This window comes from Poecilia mexicana, unplaced genomic scaffold (assembly GCF_051168715.1).
Source record: "Poecilia mexicana isolate PSO_F unplaced genomic scaffold, ASM5116871v1 scaffold_19, whole genome shotgun sequence".
In the NCBI taxonomy this organism is placed as follows: Eukaryota; Metazoa; Chordata; class Actinopteri; order Cyprinodontiformes; family Poeciliidae; genus Poecilia; species Poecilia mexicana.
This window is the reverse complement of record NW_028263388.1, coordinates 11,158,204-11,181,755: the sequence shown is the minus strand read 5'-3', so window position 1 is coordinate 11,181,755 and position 23,552 is coordinate 11,158,204. Positions and strand designations below refer to the sequence as shown.

The window sequence follows — 23,552 nt, the reverse complement described above, 5'->3', positions numbered from 1 at the left end:
CTTTAATCAGTTTTTAATTTGAAAATTGAAAAACTATATTACACAACTTACGAAGGCACATGCATCCATGTTGTAACATGAGTTATTTACACAGAAGGGAAGATTTACTACAGTTTAAAGTTGTTTTTTTACTTTTAAGATCAGTTTGTTTGGAGAGATGCTAGGAGCTAGCTTGTACGTGTTGCAGAATCTTTGCTGCCATCTGCTGACTGTTGATTATTGCAACAGTCCTCTAGCTTTCGTAAGTAAATGCACGTCATTGCAGAATAAACTGTAACTAATTTTTTTCTCTCCCTTGTGTCTGCAGCAGGGAGTTGAAGAGTACGAGCCCCGCTTCCCCACCAGGTAAGAACCGCTCAAGTTCTTCTTTTAGTTTGATGCAGAAGTCCTTTTCAGTCAGTGGGAGGGGAACCAAAGAGTATTAGCTCTCCATACATGGCTGAGGGATTGGGACAATTGGTGTAGCACACCTTTGATTTGGTTTCTTTTTTTTTTTAGTTTTTCTGTCTTTCCATCCTTTTCTGTCAACATTTGTTTGCTGTGAAACCATAAATGAGGAGATTTTGTCATGTTAGCTGTCTGTTATAGGGTGTCCACTCATCCTTAAAACCTCTTAAATTCATTTTAAAAAGAGTAAGTTAGCCTTTAATGTGTTAATTACAGGTCTTAAGTTTTGTCTAAGACTATTAAATCTTGTATATTCTGTGTATTTAGTTTGAGTCGCACTCAAACATCTTCAGTGCGTTCTCTGGCGATTTAAGCTACTGCTAGCTAGCTGCTAACATGCTAGCTAGCCAGCTAATTTTTTGCATATATCATGGAAAAGTGCTAATTTGTCGCCAGTTGGATGAACAAATTTCATACATTTCTGTAAAGATATAGGTCTGAAACTTGAGTTGGTTAAATCCGCAGACATCCTATATTACACTGAGGTCTGGATCGATGCTCTGATCTGATTGGCTGCAGTTGGAACGTCTTGTTTACTGTTAGAACGAATGAGCTGATTCATTTCAAATCAGATGAATTGGGTTGCTCGGCCAGGTTTAATGCACTTTTCTTAATAATATGAGATATTTAACCTTTTAATTTTAGATGTGTAAATACAGCTGTACCTCTGTGGGTCTAACCAGATGCTTGAATAAATTTCAGTGGTCTGAGATTTCACTTAGTAGTAGAAAATATGCGTAATAGTGGTTTGTGATTATTCTGAAGTGTAGCCAAATTACCTTCAGCCCTCTACTCCTCCTGAAGTTATATAACAGATTATGTCGATTAAAGTGTTTAGTCTGCAAAACCAAACTCCATGTTCTTTGGGAATTAGCTGCAGTGGAGAAGTAAGTTAAGTTTCCAGCGCATTTGACCTGAAAAAATAAAGAAAGGATTTTTAAAATTAAAATCTTATGCAACTTTCAACTCATTTAAAAACATGTTGTACAAGAAGTTCTCTTCTTTCAAAATAAGATCTTCTTTTACGTGACGATTGATACATTTCCAATAAAGGTAAAACATTTTTAGGCATGACCAGTTATCAGTTTAATAGCTTAAAGTCTTCAGGTGTGTTCGATGTGTGTTTTTTTTTTTGTTGTTTCTGTTGAAGTCCATTTCACCGTCTTTGGTTCATTAATTTTCTGAACCCATTCGCATCCTGACTCCTCCATCACCTCACAGCCACCACGCTGCTTTTCTTGCTTTATTTCCTGGCTCCACTCACCCCGAACGTCCTGCTGCAGCTCTTTGCCTCAGTAAAACGTTCAGGCTCAGGTCAGGTCGAGATCCCACATTTCAGCCTTGTGTGTGTCCTGCTGGTTTTGCTGCTGCTGTTTTTTTTTGTTTTTTTTTTCCCATTCAGCCCACCTGGAATCCTCTTCCTCTTTCTGTCCACAGTTCCTCAGAGGTCAAATTGATTTCCACAGTGTGAGATGATGCGATAGGACAGGCTCCTTCCTCTTTCCCTCCCCCCTCTTTTCCTGCCTCCTGCTTGCGGCAATAAACTCCTCTCGAGCCGATCAATCCGAGGAAGAGACGCGGGTGTGTCCGTCACCCTCCTTTCACCTCTTCCTCCGTCGCCATCCCCGAGTCGTCTGTCTGACCTCACGACCAAACCAGAACAGACTTTGTGCCGTAAATATTTCCAATCCACACGACGGACATTCTCTCTGAGGAAAATGGGCCTTTTTTTCCTCGCCTTTCATGCATGTACATGTACTTTTGTATAACTGAGGGGATGAAACCTCCCCGCCCCCATTTCCACTAATGTCAGTGCTCTCCATCGGAATGACGGCGTGAAGGAAATGTAAAAGAAAGCGGTTGATCCCAAAGAGGATTTTCATATTGTAAAAACATAATAGTTTTTAATTTTACTGGATTTTTCAGTATTGAATTATTTCTGCCTTTTCATGCTGTGAAGTTTTGTATTCCTCTGACACCAGAGGTCCTGTAAATGTTTTAACCAAGAAAACTGAATGTTTACTGTACATACAAACAAGTGCTTGTCACGCAGTATCTTATTATCTGTTCATGGAAGAAGAAGAAAAAAAAAACCCTGCACTTTATGAAACTAATAATCTCTGTTTGTGACTTTGTGTATGAAAACAACCTGGAACCGTCTCGGTATCGGTCTGTGAACTTGGACACTGTGCTCCAACACACTCAAACACAGGTGCTTCTGTCCATGTCCTGCTGAGCCGTTTCACTGCTTCATCATCAAGCAATCTGAACAATAAGCAGCGATGATGACCTTTTTATTCATTTCTTTTTTTTTTTTTTTTTGCATTTTCTGTGGTTCAAATAAAAAAAAAAATGCGCGATCTCACATCTACACATACTGGAGGCGGAAGTTTGGAAGTGGGCGATAATTCCCATCCTAAAGGCGATGCGTAATCTAGATTAAATGAACACAAACTGTCATGCTAACACTTTAAATGACTCTCTTTGTATCACCTGCTGATGAGGTGATTTAGTTCCCATCATTCCCGCTTCATTAACCAACCAAACATGCTGCCGTCATTCCAGCACATTTAAAGCTCTGCATGTCATTGGCCACCGGTTGGGAAACTGGTTGGGCATCAAACTCATTTCAAGAGCATTGATGTTCTCAAAGAGCCCGTTGTGCCAGAATGTATTAATAAAACTCATTAACAAAGTGTTAAAATATTAATAAATAGCTGTGACTGCATATCTCCTAATATTAAACATCTTTTTATTGATCATTACCTCCAGGATTTTATGACTTTTCTTCATTCTTTTTTTTTTTTTTTTTTTTTTTTTTTTTTGTCAATCTAAATCTGTTTTGTGGAGCTAACTTAGAAATGATTGCAAGAATTTTTGCAACGTTTAACATGGTAATTGTGACGTGTCTCCACACCAAGTGTAGTTAAAACACGGAATACTGCCACCTACAGGTGGGAGTCGGTATCACATTAAGCCAATGATTTCTACCTATTTTTTTTCCAGAAAATTTGTAATAAACTCACAGTTATGGATTTGCGTCAAAAAGAAAAAATGCTGGGATCCGTTGACTTTGTGTGAATTTCCACAATCACAAAAAACCAGAAGGACTGATATAATTTGGCAGCATACAGATAAAAACGGCTTTGATTGATTGATAAAATAATAATATTTAAACATACGACGTTTATCTTCAAGGTTCTGTTCATGCGTCACTCTGGAGGATCGCATAAAACACAGTGGCTCACACATGTTGTAGAAAATCATCTCTAGACTCAGATCTATTGTCCTATTCATATCTGGTGATCCATATTATACAGGTTTAAAATCAATTTTAAAATCCTTCTGTTGATTCTTTGGATGCTTTTCATTGTAGAGAAACAGTTTTAATGTATTTTGTTTGGATTTTATATGATTAACCAACACAACATAGTACATCACTAAATGAATGAAGTGGCAGAAAACTGTAACATGAATTAAATTTAGAAAACAAAAATTTTTCCCACAATAATTATTTACTTTGTCTTGGTCAGTCACTTACAATCTCAATTAAATAAATTGAAACGTGTGTTTAATGCGACACAATGTGAAAAGTTCAAGATGTGACTTTTGTAAAGTCACAATTGATGAGCAGAAATTATTTATGCGACTTTTAATCTACAGAAAACATCAGACGACGACTCTAGACATGCAGAGATCTTACAGCTTATGATGAGCCATATTTAGAAAAACCTAAATTAGAAAGAAATGTACAAACCTAAACATGTTTTTGTTTTTGCATATTTATACGTGGTGCCTATACTGTGGATTATATAACCTAATGGAAACTTTTAAACGCAACATTGTTGAAGGAATATGCAGTTGGCATTTTGGATCCTAATGGATCCACAGAAACCGAGAGGTCAAATCAGCAACTGAAAACCGAGTCACAGCTGCCCGGAAAGCCGTCTGATTTCCTGTGTTCTGCTTCAACTCCGACTAAAACCTCAGCAAGTCAAAAAGCGTCACAGTTTAAGACGAGTGTCGTCTGTTCTGACCGGTTTTGTTTTTCTGTGTCGGCCCAATTAGTCCCCGTCTCACTGGCTGTCCCTTCTGGTGTTTGTTTCTAGTCCGTCAGGAGACTGCCGACTTCTGAAATTCATGAAGGTTTTAACATTTGTAGAGAGACGAAGACGGAGAAATTAAGATTATTCCTCTGAGAAAACCGCTTGAGATGATTAAATATTTTTCAAGCAAGTGAAACATTAATTTGGATCTGCATCAGATCTTGGTTCAGATTTTTTTATTCTATTATTTTTTGCACAGTGCAGTAGAAGCTTTGTCCCAAATGTCCTCCCTCAACTTTGCCAACCTGGTTTCTGCCGTTTCTTGATCCGTTCTGATGCGTTTAGACAAAGTCGAGAGTAAACGACAGGAAGCAGCCAGTTCTTCTTCTTTCTCCACTAAAATAATCAAAGCTACGACTGCAGATTGCACAGCACTCACATGTGTGCACCAACTGAGGGGCAAAAGAGTGAAAACATTTTGTACAGAGGATTTCTGAAATATGCATGCTTTGAGGCAGCAAGAAGTATAAGGATTGATGACCTCAAATGTTTGAATTTCTACTATACAAAAATTATCAAATAAATTTCTTCATATGGACATTTCTCTTGCTTCTGGTCCTTTTTTTTTTTTTTTTTTTTTTCCCCCCCCCAAGAACAACTTTCTGCCATAACAGCCGGCTCAAATGTTTAGTTTCTACCCTGCAGAACTTTACTTTTCCAGCCTTCTGCCGCACTTCAGGAATAATTTCATGTACTGCTGTTCATCCCCAAACGCATTAACCAGTGACTTGAGACCAGCCCTGCCACCCTGCAGCCATGTTGCATGTTCAGCGTGTGTTTGTGTGTGCGCGCGCTAACATTTACATCCTGCGCACCCCGGCCTGCCAGCCGCCCACCGGCCTGCTCCTCCTGCTGCTCTCTAAGGTACCGCTCAGCTGTGTGTCGGTGTTGGTGTGTGGGTTTGTCCTGATCATTAGGTGATATTTTATCAGTTGGTGAAAATTCCTATTAAATGTAGAACGTCGATGTGTGAGCTTAGTTTTTTTTCCTCAAGTTACCACAAGAATCCAGTCAAATCTCTATTCATCTCTGAATCACAGAGGATATTTAAGAATTCATTTTCCAAATCCAGGTAAGTAAAATACAGGGAGGGCCATGAGTTGCCATACATAGAAAAAGTAAACATTTTACATTGGACAACTGTTTTTATTTTTGTGGGGCTCTGTAATCGCTGCACGTCTTGGACCATTTTGTGGTTGTTTTCCTTTAAAGTTTTGTGCAACCATTCGACTGCTTCCTGATCCAGCCACCAGTACAAATTCAATTCTTTGCTCTTTTGTCAAATGCATCTTCTTGGGTATCTGAGAAATAAAAGAAATGTACATTTTACATTCTCCTATGTGTGGAAACTTATGGCCCATCCTGTGTAATACTTCCTGTCTCATTTTGTGGACTTGATATTAACCGATAAAGGTAATTTGATCAAACCAGCGCAGCAGTATTTTAAACACAGAATCTTACAGGAGATTCTGTAAGATCTCCTAATGTATCGTTTGACATTTTTAAATGTTTTTAAAAGTGTGTCATTTGCAGAAAATTTCAGATTCATATAATTAGCGTCTGGTTGAACAGAAAAACTAACATTTTCACATTCCAAGTTAAAACGATAGTTTCTGTTGGTTTAATGTTTTCTTTGGGTTTGGAGCTTTAGTGAATGTTAGATCAGACTGAACAGGAGGAGACAAACGGGGTTGTAATGTGAGGTTTGCATTAACAGAAGGTAAATGCAAACATTAAGTGTAAAAGATGCAATAAATTCTCAAAAAACCTGATTCTCCTTTGAGTTTGACACATGAGGACTGTCTTTGCTTGCAGCGTGCGGCCCGGTTACGCCCGATTTTGAGCGACCAAATAACTCCTCGTAAGTGAAAGTAAAATTTGGATCTTCTGCGCTCTTTTTTTTATTTTTTTTTTTTATTTTATTTTGCACCACCTTTCCTGTTTGGTCATTGTTTTTCTGGCATGTTGATTTTTTTTTTTTTTTTTTTTTTTTTGAGTTGTGCTGTGTCTTTGGGTTTATTTCCATCACTGCTTGTTTTGTTTCTGTGATGTAAACGCTGGCTTTATATGAGCTGATTATGGGTTGTTGCAGCGCTTGTCCTGGAAATGCGTGGTGTTGTTTCAGCAGCATGCTCGGCCTTTTCTGTATTGTTGTTTCTGCATGACTCATCTTCAGAGCGGTTTTATTTATACCTACGGTGTTTTTATGAAAGCAGATCCTCCAGCTCTTTTGTAGTTTTACGTTATTTTCGGCAGCTGATGTTTGTTCCTTTTTTCTCTCTCTCTCTGCGCCCAGGAGAGGGCCGCCCAGCGAGCCGACTGTGGAGGCTCCAGCTAAACCCCTGCTTCCTGATGAAGATGAAGCTGAGGAGGAGCATCTTGATGAAGCTCACTACGACTCCTTGGAAACCTCGACGGCCACAGAGAGCCCCTGAGCTGCAGCACAATTATTTTGCTTCTCAATGAAGTCCTCAAAAAAAAGATTACATTAGCGGAAAAAAACAGAGCTGAGATGATGCGACATAAACAGATGCTCGACAACCCAGACAAACTTTTGACTCCTTCTGTTTGTAGATACTTTAGGTAAAAATGGACACAAAGAATGTTTTATAGTTGGACTAAAATTTGAGTTTTGTATATACTTGTTTGTAGATGTAGCCAGTTATTTAGAACCAAAAAGGGCTTTAATGGCATTTTCAAGGTGTTTAACCTTTTCGCCCTTGCGCTCTTACTGCCTTCATCCAGAGCAACAGCGCCATCTGTTGTTGCTGCTGAAGCACTGCCACTTCCTGAACCACTAAGAGAGCAAACCGATGATTTAAATAAACTGTTGCAAAAGTCTGTGAAACACGGTTAAGTGAGTAAAACGTCTTCAGCTCAGAAAACACAAAATCTTATGGTTAGATATTTATGTTTAGATTTTCTCATCTGGTTTCTGAAAGCTTTGACCTGATAATTAGCAATGTTCAAATGATTTCTTTCCAGTCTTTCTGCCCAAACAACCATTTCTTATTTACGATTGAAACGAGATTTTTACAGCGACTATTACCAAAAAAAAAAAAAAAAAAAAAAGACTCTTCACTATGTTTTTTTTCTGGCAATTACATAAGAGTAAAACCGGTATCGGACCGGGTCGGAACCTGATGCTATCTCAGCTGAGCCTGTGGAGTGTTTCCCATTGTCTCGGTTAAAATGCACAGATTTCCCTTGAGAAGATGTGATTCTGAAAGCACCATGTGTTGCTCTAAAAATACTTTCTAGATTTTTATGCATCAGTGCTTTTGCCAAGGGAACGGATTCAACCGCATGTAGAGAACCTTAACGGGGTTAGGGTCAGTCTTCTTTTTTTCATGGTAAAATGTATGAATGTAATTCTGCTTTTTGGAGCTTAACTAAACAATCTTTTGTTGTTCTGTCAGCTGTTATCAGATGACCAGGACAGACTCGCTCACTGACATTCCTTCAGATTTCATTTTAACAGTTCCATAATACTCTCTTCTAATCTTTTTATCAGAAACTTTTTTTATAAGAAGCTTAACTATTTTCTTTCACATTCACTTCCCAGCTTAAACTCTGTAGACCAATCCATCACACAGTGACTTGTTGATACGCCCTACTGAACTTCCTTTTTGTATCCTGGATATTTGACATTTGTTTAATGCAATTGTGAACAAACAAAATTTAACAAAACAAAACCGATTATTATGGGTCTATATTGTCTCCAAGAAAACTGTTTGGAATATGTTTTTTCCACATAAAGATATTCCAAAGTTTTTTTGTTTTTATTTTTTAAAAAAAGAAGCTGTATAATCTGAATTTATATCCAAGTTGACTTTCAAAATAATGTAAAGCTTCAGTTTATTGTTTTATTTTTTGTGTCAGCTGTTGTCTGAGTGTTCAGCTTTAATGAAATTTGTAATTAAAAATATAAATTTACTTGAACTCTCTTACTGTCAGCGATGTAAACAACTGGTGAGGCTCTGTTTTTAGTAATCCATGTTGTAAACCATATTTTATAGTAAAAAATTTTTAGCAGAGAGCAGATGCAAAAGGAAAACAAATACTAGAATATTGCAGTTTTTGATTGGTTCCACATTTAGTCTTCAAGTAATGTCATTGTGGATTGGTGTTGAATTGTTTTTTGAGCATTGAAAATGTACATAAATGTGCTAGACAGTATCGACAGTATTGACTCAGATTAGCCCCCATGTGTCAGTATGTTGCTCTGTACAATATGTGACCTCTCGTGGTTGAACGTGTCGTGCCAAATGGAGTCTTATTTGCTGCCATTGAATTGTTTGGTAGAATAAATCTTCACACCTGGCTAATATACAGTATTATATATAAAAAAAGTATATTTACCTGTTACCAAAATCATATGTTCTTTTCCCAAATCCTAAAAGGCAAAATCAAGATGAGACGTTTTGTTCCACTGAAAGCCAAAAACCAACCACAAACTGATATGAAGCTTTATTAGATGTTTTCCATTCCAGTTCGTTTCTCGTGGTTACAGGTGCTGCTGAAGAAGAATGGCAAATATTTTAAATTAATCATTAAACTAACTGAATGAGAGAAGAATAAAAAAAACCCCCAAAAAATCAGCCACTAAAATTATAGTAAAAGAAGAAAAACCTTTAAATAAGGCATAATAAATATATGATTTGTGTATGATATACATACACAAATGTGTGTGTGTGTGTATGTAATAACTAAATACAATTGATGTTCAAGTCGACTTTCAGATGATTATTAAAATACCTACACTAAAAATGCATTTAAATTTCAGCTTCATCTAAAAAAAAGTTAATAAAATATGAATGATACTCTATGTTTAGGTTATTTTATTTTTTTAGAAAACTCAGATGCTGCCAGTTCATTTTTAACCTTTTTTTGTTTATAAATTAATCACACTGATAAATACTTCTGTTTTAAACACGGCACACACAACTGTTCATTGTTAAAGCCTCGGCGTAAAATGATGGCTACTTCAGAGTAAATGGTAGTTTTGCAAATATTTGTGACTCAATCATAAACCCAATGTCTGTTTTCCGATTTAATGTATAAGAATAAATCAAATCTACGCAGTTTGTTGTGTTTGTTTTTCTTTTTACTCTGGGAGAATCATGACACTAAAAGAGATTTTATACGCCTTTATTTTTTTTACTGCTCCCATCAACAGAACATCCTGTTTAAATTTAAAGGGGGCGGGGGGAAAGTGCCTTAGAAGACTTTATTTGGATAGTTTATCATTATTTGTGTTACAAAATCCAAGCTGAAATGCAGAAGCAGCAATAACTCTGCGGTGATTTTCAGTCCATCTCATTACTGTGGAGGAACTTTGATTCGCTCGTTCTGTGTCGTGTTGCTTCTGCTCATTAAAGTTTGCAGATCTCCATCTGCTCAGTTCTCTAGCATTTTATTCAGGTGGAGGTCTGGGCTTTGACTAGACCATTGCATACTATTCACACCCGACTCTAGAATACTGACACAAAGAGGCTTTAAAGGTAGAAAACTCATCTGGCTTTCAAAATTAGTCCAAATGATCTGCCTTTTACCACTGTGCTTGACGGTTATAAAATATTTGTGCTGGTTTGCTGTGTGGTTTCCCTCCAAACATGATGCTGTGCATAAAGCTAATTACCTCTAGTTTTCTCTTATCTATTCAGAGGACTTTGTTCCTCGAGTCTTCTGGTTCAAATGAAACGTTACAAACCTAAACCATGCAGCTGTACTAGCCAAATTTGATTGGTCTCTTTCTTTTTGTCTTGCAGTGAACTTAATGTTCTAAATACTAAGATCTAGGCTGCAATTGGGCGAATTTTGCGTTTGAACATTGCATCATTTGAGTTTTGGTCATTCTAAATGAGCTTTAAAAACTCCAGGGAATCACAGATTCGTCTTTACTCAAATAACACTATGAAAAAGTCAACAAAAGCCTTAAGCTGTGTAAACCAGAGTTTATTTATATCGAAAGTACAGAAAGTAATGATTTCAACAGTTCAGAGTGGGGGGTGGGGGGGGGCACATAATACAGACTGAATCCCAGTCCTTCTCCTGCACATTCCTACAGTCGGTTCAGACCAAAGCTGCCATCTTGTTCCTCACCTCGGTCTTTCCTTTGGGGTGAAAACAACATCAAGTTGTACTTGACCCTGAAACACAACACAACATGTCTTTGGCAACAGTAAACATAGAGATATTCCTTTATTTCGTCCGTTCCCCTGCCTTACTAGCTCATCGATACTCAAAAGTATTTTTCTCTCAATACAAAAATATTACAGACAGCCATCGAGATGTTTCTACGCTAAAGTGTTACAGAATCTTAAAGCCCCGGAAGGCAAACACATAGAAGACACTACATGTTGGTTTAAAAGCAGAAACCTGCATTTTAATGGCTCTGAGAACGCACAGGGGTCTCTTCTCTCGTTTGTTTGTTGTTTTAGATTCAACACAAAAATCACAGCATTGTCGCACTTCATGATCAGCTGAGACAATAAATCAGACTAAACTGTTGTAATCCACGTGTCCAACCCAAAAACAATATGGCTCGGGTTTTAAATGGTTCTGCTAATCCCAGAGTCGGAAAACAAAACTGTAGCCAACGATCAGCAGGTTACAGTAATAATAGAGTCAAGTACTTTCTTTCTTTACCACTCCTACAAACCAGTGATGTTTAACCCTGGATGTTTAAAACTGAGCGTGTCCACTGTGAATGTTTAACTAATTGCAGGAACATCAGTCTCTCTCTCTCTCTCTCCACTGTGTTTCAGCCTTTATTGCAGAAGTCCAACCCAGTTAGACTCTGATTGTTCAGTCAATGGACCAGCACTGTCTGCTATAGGAAATAACATGTCATGTAAACCATTATTTTATTTCTACTAGGTTTTAAAGTCCAGAAAAAAACCTTTCCAAAAAAGTGGATGGATGCATTTTCTTCTAGGTGATGTCAATTTTTGTGGACATAGTCGCCAATCTGCTGACAAGAGAAAATATCACAGGTGCTTTTTTAGTGTCACTATGTTTTTGAAATACAACAATTTAACCAGAAAACAAAGCAAAAAAAGCTGCATTTGTTGTATCTGTCTGTAAAAACATTAGTTGGTTCGGTAACACTTTATTTGACATGACACTGACACAAACATGACACCTGTCATGAGGCGTCTTCATGAATGGTTATGACTGTTGTCATGAAGTGTCATTCAGTAAATAATGACACTTTTAGTGCAAAGCTGACATTTTCAATTGAGTTTTCATGCTAGTTTTAATGGGATTTTGCGTTAAAAGTTTCATTATTTACTGGATAATACAAAGTTGACACTTTGGACGAACTTTTAATGCAACTCTTAGAACACCTTTTCATTAAAAGTGTCATTATTTACCGAATGACACTTCATGACAACAGTCATAAACGTTCATGAAGACGCCTTCGTGTTCATAACAGATGTTATGTTTATGAAAGTGTCATGTCAGCCTTATGCAGACCCCTTTAAATAAAATGTTACTCATGGGGTTTTGTCACTTTCACTCAAAGTTACTAAGAGACACAGTGGAAACTTCAGACGGTCACTTTGGGCTCTGGAGCTGCAGGTTTCCAAACCCTGATCTAGTCGTGAGGACTAGTAAGTGACAATCCAGTCAAGTCTTTAGATAAATCTAAGGTTATTAACCTTAGATTTAACTTTTTGTTAAAGTGTCTGAAGGTTGACATGAGAAATGTATTCTTCTTTGACCTTAATTAATCAGACTTTTTTTTTATTAAGCCAGCTGTGGGATAGTAATGATGTTTTTGGTGAATTACATTTGTGACTGAGAACATACCTGGAAACCTTTCACTTGCAAAGGTTTCCAGCAGCTGAAATGTGCTTTACAACTGAATTTGAGAAACTGTCTCAGTTGAAACTGAATTGGTGATAAAGTTGTGTAGAATGAAGCCAGACATTAACAGATGCATTAGTGCAACGTCTGTGGTGATGAAGACTGGCCTAAAAGGTTCAAATAACCCCCAGTTATGTTAATGAGCTTTGGGTGATGACCAAAAGAACAAGTCCACATGTAATTAACTTCCTCATGCAGAGTGACTGACCTCATCCAGGCAGAAAGAGGAAAGCTTTTGGGGTCCATTAAGGATCTGTCCCACTAGTAGAAGTGCAGGCCAAAGACCGGCTGGACCTCAACACTCTCAGCTGCATTAGGAAACGTCTTAAAGTTCTTGAAAGAAAAAGCTGGGGAGGTCTGAAGGTCTCTGATAAGAGGTTAAAGATGGATGGATGGGTTATAAGGAGCACAACTGATTCTGAGGTGATCTGAAGTTTTAAGATGAACGATGTAATCTAGGAAAATCAAAACAAATCTTTTAAAGTTGATTCCAATGATATAGTTGTGGTCATAACTCTGGCTTTCACAGCCGTCGAGCTGAAGTTGTTGTTCTTGACGTAGCGAATCACAAAGTTCCAAAAACGCATCACCGCAGCGCTGCTTGGTGCTGCTGTGCCAACCTGGACGGTGGATCAGTGAACATTAGAGCTTCCCATCTGCTCTGGAGTTACAAGATCTTTGCATCAATGTGATGAAGAACCTTCATGTGTTCAGATTAACCAGAATAAAACCCGTCTTGCAGGCGAATCGATTCTCAGCTTAGGCAGAAAATATACAAACACGGAAAGCTCCTGATGTTGGGTATAACTAGTGTCTGTTTCTCTTTGTCCTGAATCATTCTTAGTGGTTTTTAGGTTATTGAAACTACAAACTCTTAAAGAAAAGTAATTGAGTTACCTCTTACTTCCAGCTTTTGGACGTCATAGACTCGGTTTGGTGGCGAGGACGTTATATTTGTAAAACAGAAAAGTCTCAAACACCAATTCATAGCAGACAGACGGTTCAGTCTTTGACCAGACAGCTTCGTTTCCTGTCACACCACAGTGTCCGTTCTCTCTGAATGAAACCAAATATTAACATTATATTACTTGCGATGCCTCAAGCGTTCATGATGTTTATTAGTACAAGTAAAACAGTTGCTAAACAGTAGAAAGTCTTAAGCTGCTCAGTCTTGTTCAAGGTGCTCGTCCGTTGTTGAAAAGCCACAAAGTGGATGTGATTTTTACTGGGCAACAATCTGGCAGCAGTTTCGTTTTCGTCCCGTTTCAGTGAAGATCGGCTCCACGTCGTCATGAATGAAAAAAATTAAAAAGGTGGCAAATGTGTCCTTTTATGCCTTTGATCCAAAAATATACAGGGCTCCTTAATAAGTTCATCTTTCATATGTCCTTCACAAAGTGTAATATTTGTTGTCTTTTCAGTATTCTAAACTACTCTCGGGTTACATGTTGGTAAGAGGGCTTTAGATTCGAAGTGTCCGCAGGCAGTAAGAGGCACTGTCTTGTGTTTGGAAAACCCGACATTACAATAATAATAATAATGATAAAAAAAATCTGAAGTCATGCTAAAATAGGTCCAGCTGTTGTCACAGAGGCAGTCAAGATCCACCGCTTTTTATTCCTTATCTCCATCTTCACTGCTTCCTACAAAGACAGAAACAGAAACAGAATTTTACATTTAAACATTTTATGTTTGCTTTGAGTTTTATAGAAGGTTAGAAGGATCTGTTCTTGGTCGTAGAGCCAGAAAAAGCTGAAGTTGACTGTCTGTGAGAAATAGGGGCTCCCTGGTGAGAGATTTTTCAATCTTAAGGTTATACCTCATAAAATTATCTGTAACTAGTGTACAAAGAAATAAGATCATACTATTCTCACCTCTGTCTTCAACTTAATATTTCAGTCGTACAGCACACCCCATGACTGCATGGTTCCTTTCTTTAAGCTCCTAGACCTTTTTTTTTTGCATCCTGCGACATGCTAACTGCTTTTTTTTGTTGTTTTTTCCCCCCTAATTTTGTGCGATTGTGCTAAACAAAACTTAGCTTCGTTTCTGTTTCCGTGTCCTTTAGCATTCAGTCATGATTCTGAAATAAAGACAGCGGAGTTACGTGCAGGTGGTTAAAGCCACCAACCTCCTGCCGAGTCCATGTCGGAGTCGGAAATGTGAGTGATGGAGAACCGAGACACGTTGGATGGGGAGACGGTGAACCGGGACAACTGGACGGCCGGTTTGGGCTCCAGAGCCTTGGCGACGGCGCGAGGTGGAGGGGAGTCGGCTGCTGTCGAGGATGTAGGCAGAGGAAGGAGGGGAAAGTCGTCCTCCCACTCAAACCCTGCGCCTGAGAGAAGACGGTGGGGAAAGGTTTCCTTTTGTCTGATAAAAACTTCATTTCTAGGAACAAATACATGCAAAAACAACAAACACACTCACTCTCCTCCGAGACGTTCCCATCTGAAGAATCATCTGAGATATTAAGTCTTTGCTGGGATTTTCGTCCAGAGCTTGAACCCTCGGATGCTAATGGGAAGCCGTGCTCAACCAGCTCTTTAGTTGGACTCTCCTGGTGAGGTAATATTAGGAAATGATTACTTAAAGGAAGCAGGCAGGATACAGAAAACCAAGGATGCAGTGAAAAAGCTTAGTCCCCCGCAAAGGAACAACCTTGAGTAAACTTCCTATATTTTAGCTTTACATGCAATGAGAAATCAGAGGGAACTGGATGATGTTTCAGCTGGATTGGCCCTAATAATTGACACCAAGGTGGTTGGAAACAAAAATTATCCAAAAACTGTCCGCCATGCACTATCAAATAACACTCTTCAGTGTGGAAGTTGTTGCTGTTGGAAGAATGCTCAAAGTTAGATACTTTCAATACCAGCGATGTAGTTAAAATAAAGTTGAAAAATGTTTGAGAAGACATTGGAACCAGATCTGTTTTATTTTTATTAGATGATTACTGCATGCTTAGAGCAAAAGGACTGTAATTTACTATGACATTTATTTACTGTAGTTGCCTGCTAATGCCTGATGCTTCTTAGCATCAGGGTTTTGGCATTAGCTATGCTGCTCAAATGCATTTTGGTCAAAACTTTATAAAAACTTGAAGTTGGAAATCAACCACAAAAGCTCTTAGCAAGTTGAACATCCCATTTCCACTTCTCACCTGATCGAACAGATAGACGGTAACGTCATCAAAGAAAGACACCGTCTTCTTCTTATGGTCCTCCTCCGGATTCTCTGCGGCCAGGCTCGGCATCTTGAGGAGGCTCCGCAGTTTGTGAGCCTCGCTGTTGTCGCTCACCACTATGGGCACTGGGTGGCACTCTTCCTCACTCTCCTCCTCCTCCTGCATGCTGTAGCTTCGCAGCTCCTCATCCGACTCATCGCTGTCATCGGTGTCGGCGTCCTCCTCGTCGGCCTCCTCGCCGTCAGCGAGAGACGATCGGCCCTCTGTCGCAGCAAGTGGAGGTTGTGGGCTGGATGGAGAGACCGGTGAGGAAGAAGAGAACCTCCTGCTGTTAGCTGTGTGCTGCAGCGCTACCTCGTCTTTCGGTAAGACGTGCAGGATTTCTCCGGACATTCCCGATGGCCTTTTGTGACTTGTTTTCATCGGCGTTTCCTCGACTTTGCCGGCCTCAACAGAATCCGTTTTGTCCTCCATGTCCTTCTCTTCCTTAAAGCTGGAAGCAGAGTCTCCATTGAGGGCACCAAGCGCTTCCTCCATGGCCCCAACCACCTCAGCTGCCCAGTCCCCTAAGGCTGAACTCTCTTCATGCGATGGCCATTCATCCAGCATTGCCTCTGCTTTCAAGGCAGAATCTAAAGGTTCCTCATTCTCCATCAAGCTTTCCCCTGGAGGAAGAGATTCTGCTCTGCCTTTTGGATTGTGGTCCACTTCAAGTTTTAAATCTTTGTTCACCACACCATCTTTTAGTTCTTCCTCCTCTTCACTTTTTCTTTTCTCTGCCTTTTTTCCTCCGACATGCTGTTTCTCTCCGTCACTGTGATGATCCATTTCTTTCAGCTGGAGTTCCCTCTCCTCATCTCGACTTTGCTTTTCATTCTCATAATCTGAAAAGTAGGCAGAGTCTCTGTACGGAGTCTTGTCACTCAGTGGTAAAAGAATGTGGTCTTCTGTCTGTGAGCTTTCCAAAATCGAACCTTGACCCAATGATGGTTGAACCTCTGCTTTATCCTCTTCCTCGTGGTTCTCCTGAACTTCCTCTAGACCGCTATCCAGGGTAGGCTTTCCCTGAGGTTGTGATCGGGTGTCATGGGACTCTTTGGGGACAAACTCTGGACTCTCGTTATTCTCTGTATCATATCCGCTGTCCATGGCTTTAGGTGAGCTGGAAGGGTGGGAAGAAGCAGGGCTGAGACCTTCACAAGATCCAGCAGCAGATGGCAGATCCATTGAGTCCATGGAATCAGGAGTTCCTACCTGCTTCTGCAAAGATTTGAAAGCAGGAGATGCGTTCAGCTCATTGCCCTCATCGGCAAAGATGCCTGAAGTCACGTCAGTGATGTCGTCTGTTATGTCTTCTTCCTCGTCGCTGCAGTCAAGGATGTCAATGAGACTTACGGTAGAGCCGGCCTGGTCCACGCCGCTGTCGGCTGTGTGGCTCAGCTCCGACTGGGGATCTGTGATGGAAACCATCACGTGCCTGTTGTCAGGAGGCGGTGGAGTGTTTTTAGTCATCGTCAGAGTCACCTCTTCTTTTCTAGGTTCTGGTGGTTTTTGCATGACCAGATTTTCTTTGATTACTTCCTCTCGCTTCTCTGTAAGTGCCGTTTCTTCAGATGAAGGATTAATATAGTGCTCTTCACAGTCGTCAGCCTTTATCAAGGTGTGTTTGGAAACAATGGGACCCCCTGGCGCCGGTGACAAATTGATCATCTCCTCACTGCTGAGAATATCGGTGGTCTTGTCTGTGATGTAGTTGCTGTGACTGTAGCTGTGACAGTAGTTGTTGTTTCTCACTAACAAACCAGTGAGTGGATCAACAAAATGGGTGTGGCAGCACTCTCCAGATGGTGGCACCTGAGTATCCCTTTCATGGCACAGGTAGATGTAGGCATTGCAGTTGTCTGAGGGCACCATGGTGTGATGTTTACTCAGGGTGAGGCAGGCACTGTTATCTTTGGCCTGGTGGGGCTCTAAATAGTCGATGGGTTTGGGCAGAGAGTGAAAAGCCAGGCTGTGCTGGTCCGGCCAGGTGTCTTCGATGTCCGTACTTGGCATGGTGTAGTTGAAGTCGGTGTAAGAGTCCTGTCTGCAGCTGTGGCTCGCCCGCCTGTGGTGTCCTCCGCTGCTGTGCCTGTGTTTCGAAGGCCACGTATTGCAGGTGTGTCTCTCGAGAAATATGTCCTCCTCTTCTTCTTCTGTGTCGCTGTCTCTGTGTCCGATGAAGAGCGCCCCTCCAGTCTTCATGTTGATGCTGACCGAGTGGCTGTTGTGTCTCGTGTGACTAGGCATGGTCTTCCTTAAAGAGCCCATCATGTCATAGTAGCCCCCTGTCATGTTCTTCCCTAAGAGAGAGGTCTGGCTGGTGTCCAGGTATGTCTCTCTGTAAGCCTGTTCAGGTGGACTGGTCACAGATGTGGATATACCCAGGGGATTCTCCAGTTCTCCTAAAGCCTGACGAAGGCTTCTTGACCCCCAGCTTTCTTGGAGATGCTCACTGGAATGCTCACTTCCAATCAGATAGGGATCCATTTCTAAAGGAGGGGAGTGCTCATAGTAGTAGCCTCCATCTCTGTCTTTGTAGGACACATAGTGACTTGACTCCCATGGTCGAAGGGGGCTGCTGTCTGAAACCTGACCTAAAAGAGGCTCCATTGTCAAGGAGATGGCTGGACTTGAATCATTGGAGTCATACAGATCAGATTTATGGATGTCAGCAGACCAATAGGGACCCATGGTTTTGGTCTGTGATGGGCAGGCCATGCATTCACCAGAGTCTGCACTACCAGTAAGGAAGCTCCCACTGCTGCCCTGGTAGTCTGGGCTGTAGGAACACAGGTTGTAACCTGGATCCATGTTACAGTCCACAGGCTCCTCAATACGGATGTAATATTCACTGCTTACTGAGGGGCTATGGGCGCTGAGGACGGGGAGCACACTGGGAGGATGCAAGTGTTTTGGTTGATAGTAGGTAGGAGAAACTCCGTGGCTTAGGCTCTCCATGGGACATCCTCCAACAATGCCCCCTGGTGGATAAAACACTTCTGGACAGTGATGGTTGGCCTGAGCACAAGTGCTTGAGGACTCTTGGGATATGTAGGATGGATCTGCTCTGGCTTGCTCCCACTTGTACTCAAAGTTCAGGCCATGGCTGGTCTCTGTGACTGTCAGTATGTCATCTCCAGACTCTGAATGGTAGCCATCACCAGATGAAAACTGCTCCAGTAAAGGGAAGGAAGAGGAGGTTAAGGAGGGCTGGTCTCTAGATATTGTTGAGGCGGTGTGGTGACCGTTGAATCCAGCGTTGGGACGCAGCGAGTTCCAGCGCCTCTCAAAGTCCTCTTCGGCCTCGCTGGCCCCTTTTGCACACAGATAGCTGAGCAACAGGTGGACTTCCTCTGCATTGGGTCTCTGGTCAGGTTGGAGCCAGCAGAATTGCATCACTTCATACCTGAGGAGCCCAACAATGAGAAGGGAAAGTGTTCAAAGTTAACCTGTAAAACTGACTAAAAACAAACGTGATAATCTGAGCAGGGAACTTGGAAGTGATTTCACTGAGCTGTTCTTGGCTCTGAGTTTTGTTGCATTTTGTCTTCCTCTCCCATGGACATGCCTGTATCTGTGTGTGACTCACCAGCGCTCAGCCAGGGGAACTTTGAGCAGCGGCTTGGGAAGTCGCAGTTGTTGCTCTCTTACAGCATACGTCAGGACCTGTCTGTCAGAGTAGTGTCTGTAGGGCTGGTTTCCCAGCTCAAACAGCTCCCAGATGGTCACACCAAGAGACCTGGGAGGGCGAGACAGCGTGGACATCCACCTTTAGATCCCCACAGTCTCATAGTATCCATGCTTTCATTTCATAATGTAAGATTTTTTTGCTGAGCTGGTTGGGTCAAACTGCTTCTCCATTTTTAGTCTTTATTTTCTTACATTTCCTCTTTATCTGGTGAGAAAACTAATATTGTTCATATGCAGCTGCAAATACGGCCCAAAGGATTGTGTTTGATTGTAAAACTGCTACTTATGTTAGTAACAGGTCCAACGCACTGATGGTGCATCTTTAGGATGAAATATAGATTTTCTGCAATTCTCAGGCAAGCTTTTCAATGAAAATTTTCTCTGTGAATCCAATAATATATATCAGCTGTAGATGTAGCCAATAAATTCTCTGCAATGATTAATAATTTACAAGCAGTTTGTCTATTGTAGAAATGTCCATATTCTGCAAAATAAGCTCCGATACTGTACTGCTGGTAGCCGTTTAAATGAATAAATATATCCAAGCTTCTTTCTTTGCCTTGCAGCAAAAAAATACTTCTGATGACTGATGAAAGATTCTCCCACTAAACATGTAAGCAAGTTGTTCACATGTTCTTGAAATAACTGAGATGTATTCAAAGCTGAACATAGAGTTTGAACAGGTTGTTTACACAGAACAGGGTAAAATGTTTCAGAGTTTTGCTAACTGGTTGATTTTTTATTTTGATTTTTGATTTTTTGCAAAAATATGGAATTAGCTGAAATTATGTGCAGAAATGTCTGTGTTGTGTTATTAGAAGACCTTAAATATGAGGTTTAACCAAAGTGAGCATCTTTAGGATATAATATGCAAATAGTCACAACTGTTCTTTAGGAACTGTGGATCAATATTGGCGTAATGTTTTCTGCTAACAATCATAAATGAATCACACTTAGCCAATTTAGTGGGAATTACAAAACAAGTCTAGGGGTACTTGAATGCACCGCCATGCCCTGTCTTTAAAATAAACCAACCATAAAAATAGTGAACGATCAAACTGGCCAGACGACAAGAACCTCTGACCCGAATCAGAGAGGAGGAGAAAATAATTAACACAACAAACTGATCGACTGAACATCACCAGTTAAAGATTTGAATCTACTTTTTTGATTAAGTAATTAGATTGGGTTATAATAAACAGCTTACGGCATTTTAATGACACGCTACTGAATTTGTGTCTTTGTCCAGATATTTGTTTTCTCTAATAGCTGCAGAATACACATTAAAGATGCGCACCAACAACCACTAATAGTCAAAACGGAGTCTAATGCACAAAAGGGAAATTAAAATGTCTAAATGTGTGAGGGAGTTATCGGTTCTACCAGATGTTGCTCTGCTGGGTCTGATCGGCTATCAGCAGGTTTCCATGAACCTCGTCCACGAGCTCGGGAGCGATCCAGCGCAGCGGCACGTACGTCTGATCCGAGGTCACGTAGAAATCATCCTGGTAAAGAAGAAATGTTAACATATTTCATGATTTGATTCTGAAGCACCTGAGTTGTGCATTACAAATGTTAGCAGGGATAAATCCAAGTTATTTTCCTGCCCTTGTCAGACAAGCAAACACAGTTTCTTCAGCAAACTGTGCAGCTTGTATTTGGGAACTTTGTGTGGGTCTTACCTTATACTTTGCGTGGGCCAGGCCGTAATCTCCGATCTTCACTGAGATGTCAGCGGTCAGCAGGCAGTTCCTCAGAGCCAGGTCGCTGATGAGAAATGCAGATAAACACCTCTAACACAGCTGCACCATTTAATAAAATATTACACAGGATCAGATCGTGGATGCTTTTGTTTAAGGTGTTTCAGCTGCTACTGGTGATGGAACATCGCGCCTTTTCACCTGCAGCATTAAAGGCTGTACCTTTAATTAAAGCTGATCTGGAGAGGAGTGGCCACCGCCTGCAACAAAATCACTGATGCTGGAGTCAATAAGCAGCACTCAGGCAGCACCAGGATGTTGTTTCAGGAAGCAACTGGAAGCAAAGTTGGTGCAGCAGCTGGATTTTTTTTTTTTTATTGTAAGTCATACAAATGCTAACTAATCAGTAGCAACAGCAGCAGCAGCTTGGGACTACCTGTGGGTGAAGTTGTGTTTGTGCAGGTGCAGCAGTCCTGATGCAATGTCACAGGCCATCCTTTGCAGAATCAAGGGCTCAGGGGTGATCGCCTCGTTCGACCTGCAGCTTCGGAGGTAACCCTTCACATCCCCCTGGACACAGCAGAGGAAAATGAGACACTTGCATGTTACAAGGTTTGACCACTGGAGGGCGGTGTTTGGCAGTGAACTGCTCTTTGTGGCCTCTATTTCCTGTTCAGCTGAAGAAGTTTGCATGAAGGAGAAGTAGATCTTCAGATTTATGTGGCGATCTGTGGAAGAATCCAGTGAGTTCAACTCAGACTGACGGTCTCATCTAACTGTTGGCTCGTTGTTTAACAACTCCAAAGACTTCAGCACAAACAGCAGCTTCTTTTCCTGTGAAGCATTTCTTGCCTCTCTTTCTTCACATAAAATAATCTTGTGTATAAAAAAATTCAACCTTTCGGGAGTGGTGATGGTTATAAAGTCTAACAGCTGCTGGGAGAAAGGACCTGCCATATCAATAATTCAGTTTACAGCAGATGCTAAGAGGTCAAAAAGCCATAAGAAATGACCTTCAACCTGATCTAGTTCACAAAATATTCCACCAGTTTTCTAAGTCAGTAAAATTGTTGAGTGCTCCTGGAAATGCAATGGATGATTTGGCTAAAAAATCAATTGCATTTATTGTTTCAGAACAAAAGAGAACATATTGCATTTTGTCCCAGGAAGCCTTAAAGTCCAACTAAATGGTAAACACACACACACACAAAACAGCTAAAAATTAATTAGATTCGAAGAAATTGTCCAATTGTATCCCTTTTTTTAAGTGAAATAAATATGTCAGGGTAAATAATCTATCAGATACAGGAGAAAACTGTTGAATTTTATCATTTCTAGTATCCAGTAGCTGCCAGCCTCAGTGGGACAAGATCATTAGAGAATTAATCTACAATTTATCTAAATGTTTCAGGCTTGAAATAAAAGGAAAGGTCCGACGGTCAAACGTTCATATTGTGTCACTACTAACGGAAGGATATGAAGTGTTTACAAGTGTTTTTAAGAGTCAAGTCTGTCCTGGTTGGTGTTGTGTGTTTATGGATGGAGACTCACCAGTGGACAGAACTCCATGACCAGCAGGTAGGGAGTGACTTCAGTGCACTGGGCCAGGCACTGCAGCAGAGCCGGGTGCTGGAGCGTGCTGGAGCGCAGGAAGAGCAAAAAGCGCTTAAAGGCATTTCTCTTTAAACTGACAGAGAAAGCACAGCTGTCTGAACATTACTGTGGACACATGCATGTGTTTGTTTATTGCATCTAGGATCTGAATGCATCGAAGGCTCCATATTTGCTCCGATGATGAAATCCAGCCTGGATTTCATGAAACTGGGAGAGCAGTGTCTGGAATAAGTTGGCTTCAGTGATCATATGTGAAAACTCTTGGAAATGGATTTGCAATAAATAAAATGTTCATTTATTGCTGCTGAGGTCGTTTTTACAAAGCTCAGCGTTTCCATTTACGAAATCGTTGGATTTTGCATTTTTCATCCTCTTAAATATTTATTTTCAGTTTCAGGAGTGTTGCAGTATTTAATATTTTCTATTCATACTTTGATATTCTTTGTAATCTCTATGTCAGAGTTTCTCTAGGAGCATTTTAAGAGGGAAGACATTTTCCCTCTTTATCAGTTCAATTGATAAAGAGGCCAGATGTGGTACTGGGTGTAAAGTGTTACCGGTAAGGCTGAGCTTCCTCCAGGAAATGCATCTGGTCCTGCACGCTGGCGCTGACTTTGAGCTCCTTCACTACCACTTGGGTGGTGTTCAGGCCCGTGTTCACCTCCCCGAGCAGAACCTGGAACAACGCAGGCACAGACGAATGCATATGGGGAGGAAACAAGCACGCACACACACACACACAGAGAAACACCAGTAAACCCATTCACACAAAGACGTGAAGCAGACACACATGCATGGACATACCCAGTGGAGGTACACAGGGATGGAAAGGGCGGGTGTATTTGTGTGAGACGAGTCAGAAACAGACAAAAGACAGGGAAGGGTAGAAGG

The 23,552-nt window shown here is 40.7% G+C and overlaps 2 protein-coding genes across 8 annotated transcripts in view; one reads left to right on the top strand and one right to left on the bottom strand.

Annotated features, from left to right (window-relative positions):
* The window catches only part of LOC106915326 (BAR/IMD domain-containing adapter protein 2-like), a 58,540-nt gene extending 48,903 nt beyond the window's left edge, over window positions 1–9,637 (top strand). For 3 of the 6 annotated variants that reach the window (XM_088000905.1, XM_088000900.1, XM_088000903.1), the window contains 2 exons: window positions 308–345; window positions 1,885–5,093. In XM_088000905.1, coding sequence (XP_087857031.1) covers window positions 308–345; window positions 1,885–1,918 — 72 coding nt within the window. In that variant the 3' untranslated portion in view covers window positions 1,919–5,093. Of the gene's footprint in view, window positions 1–307; window positions 346–1,884; window positions 5,094–6,368; window positions 6,415–6,849 lie in introns of those variants that run through there. The other 3 variants (XM_088000902.1, XM_014982843.2, XM_088000901.1) reach the window with 3 other exon arrangements.
* A 3,891-nt stretch (window positions 9,638–13,528) lies between these two features.
* Window positions 13,529–23,552, bottom strand: part of lmtkb (lemur tail kinase 1 b) — a 55,933-nt gene continuing 45,909 nt past the window's right edge. For both annotated transcript variants that reach the window (XM_014982823.2, XM_014982824.2), the window contains 10 exons: window positions 23,219–23,337; window positions 22,599–22,686; window positions 21,484–21,617; window positions 21,030–21,114; window positions 20,731–20,852; window positions 19,247–19,396; window positions 15,592–19,063; window positions 14,859–14,988; window positions 14,560–14,766; window positions 13,529–14,071 (listed from right to left, as the gene is read on the bottom strand). In XM_014982823.2, the coding sequence (XP_014838309.2) occupies window positions 14,043–14,071; window positions 14,560–14,766; window positions 14,859–14,988; window positions 15,592–19,063; window positions 19,247–19,396; window positions 20,731–20,852; window positions 21,030–21,114; window positions 21,484–21,617; window positions 22,599–22,686; window positions 23,219–23,337 (4,536 nt within the window). In that variant the 3' untranslated portion in view covers window positions 13,529–14,042. The remainder of the gene's footprint in view (window positions 14,072–14,559; window positions 14,767–14,858; window positions 14,989–15,591; window positions 19,064–19,246; window positions 19,397–20,730; window positions 20,853–21,029; window positions 21,115–21,483; window positions 21,618–22,598; window positions 22,687–23,218; window positions 23,338–23,552) is intronic.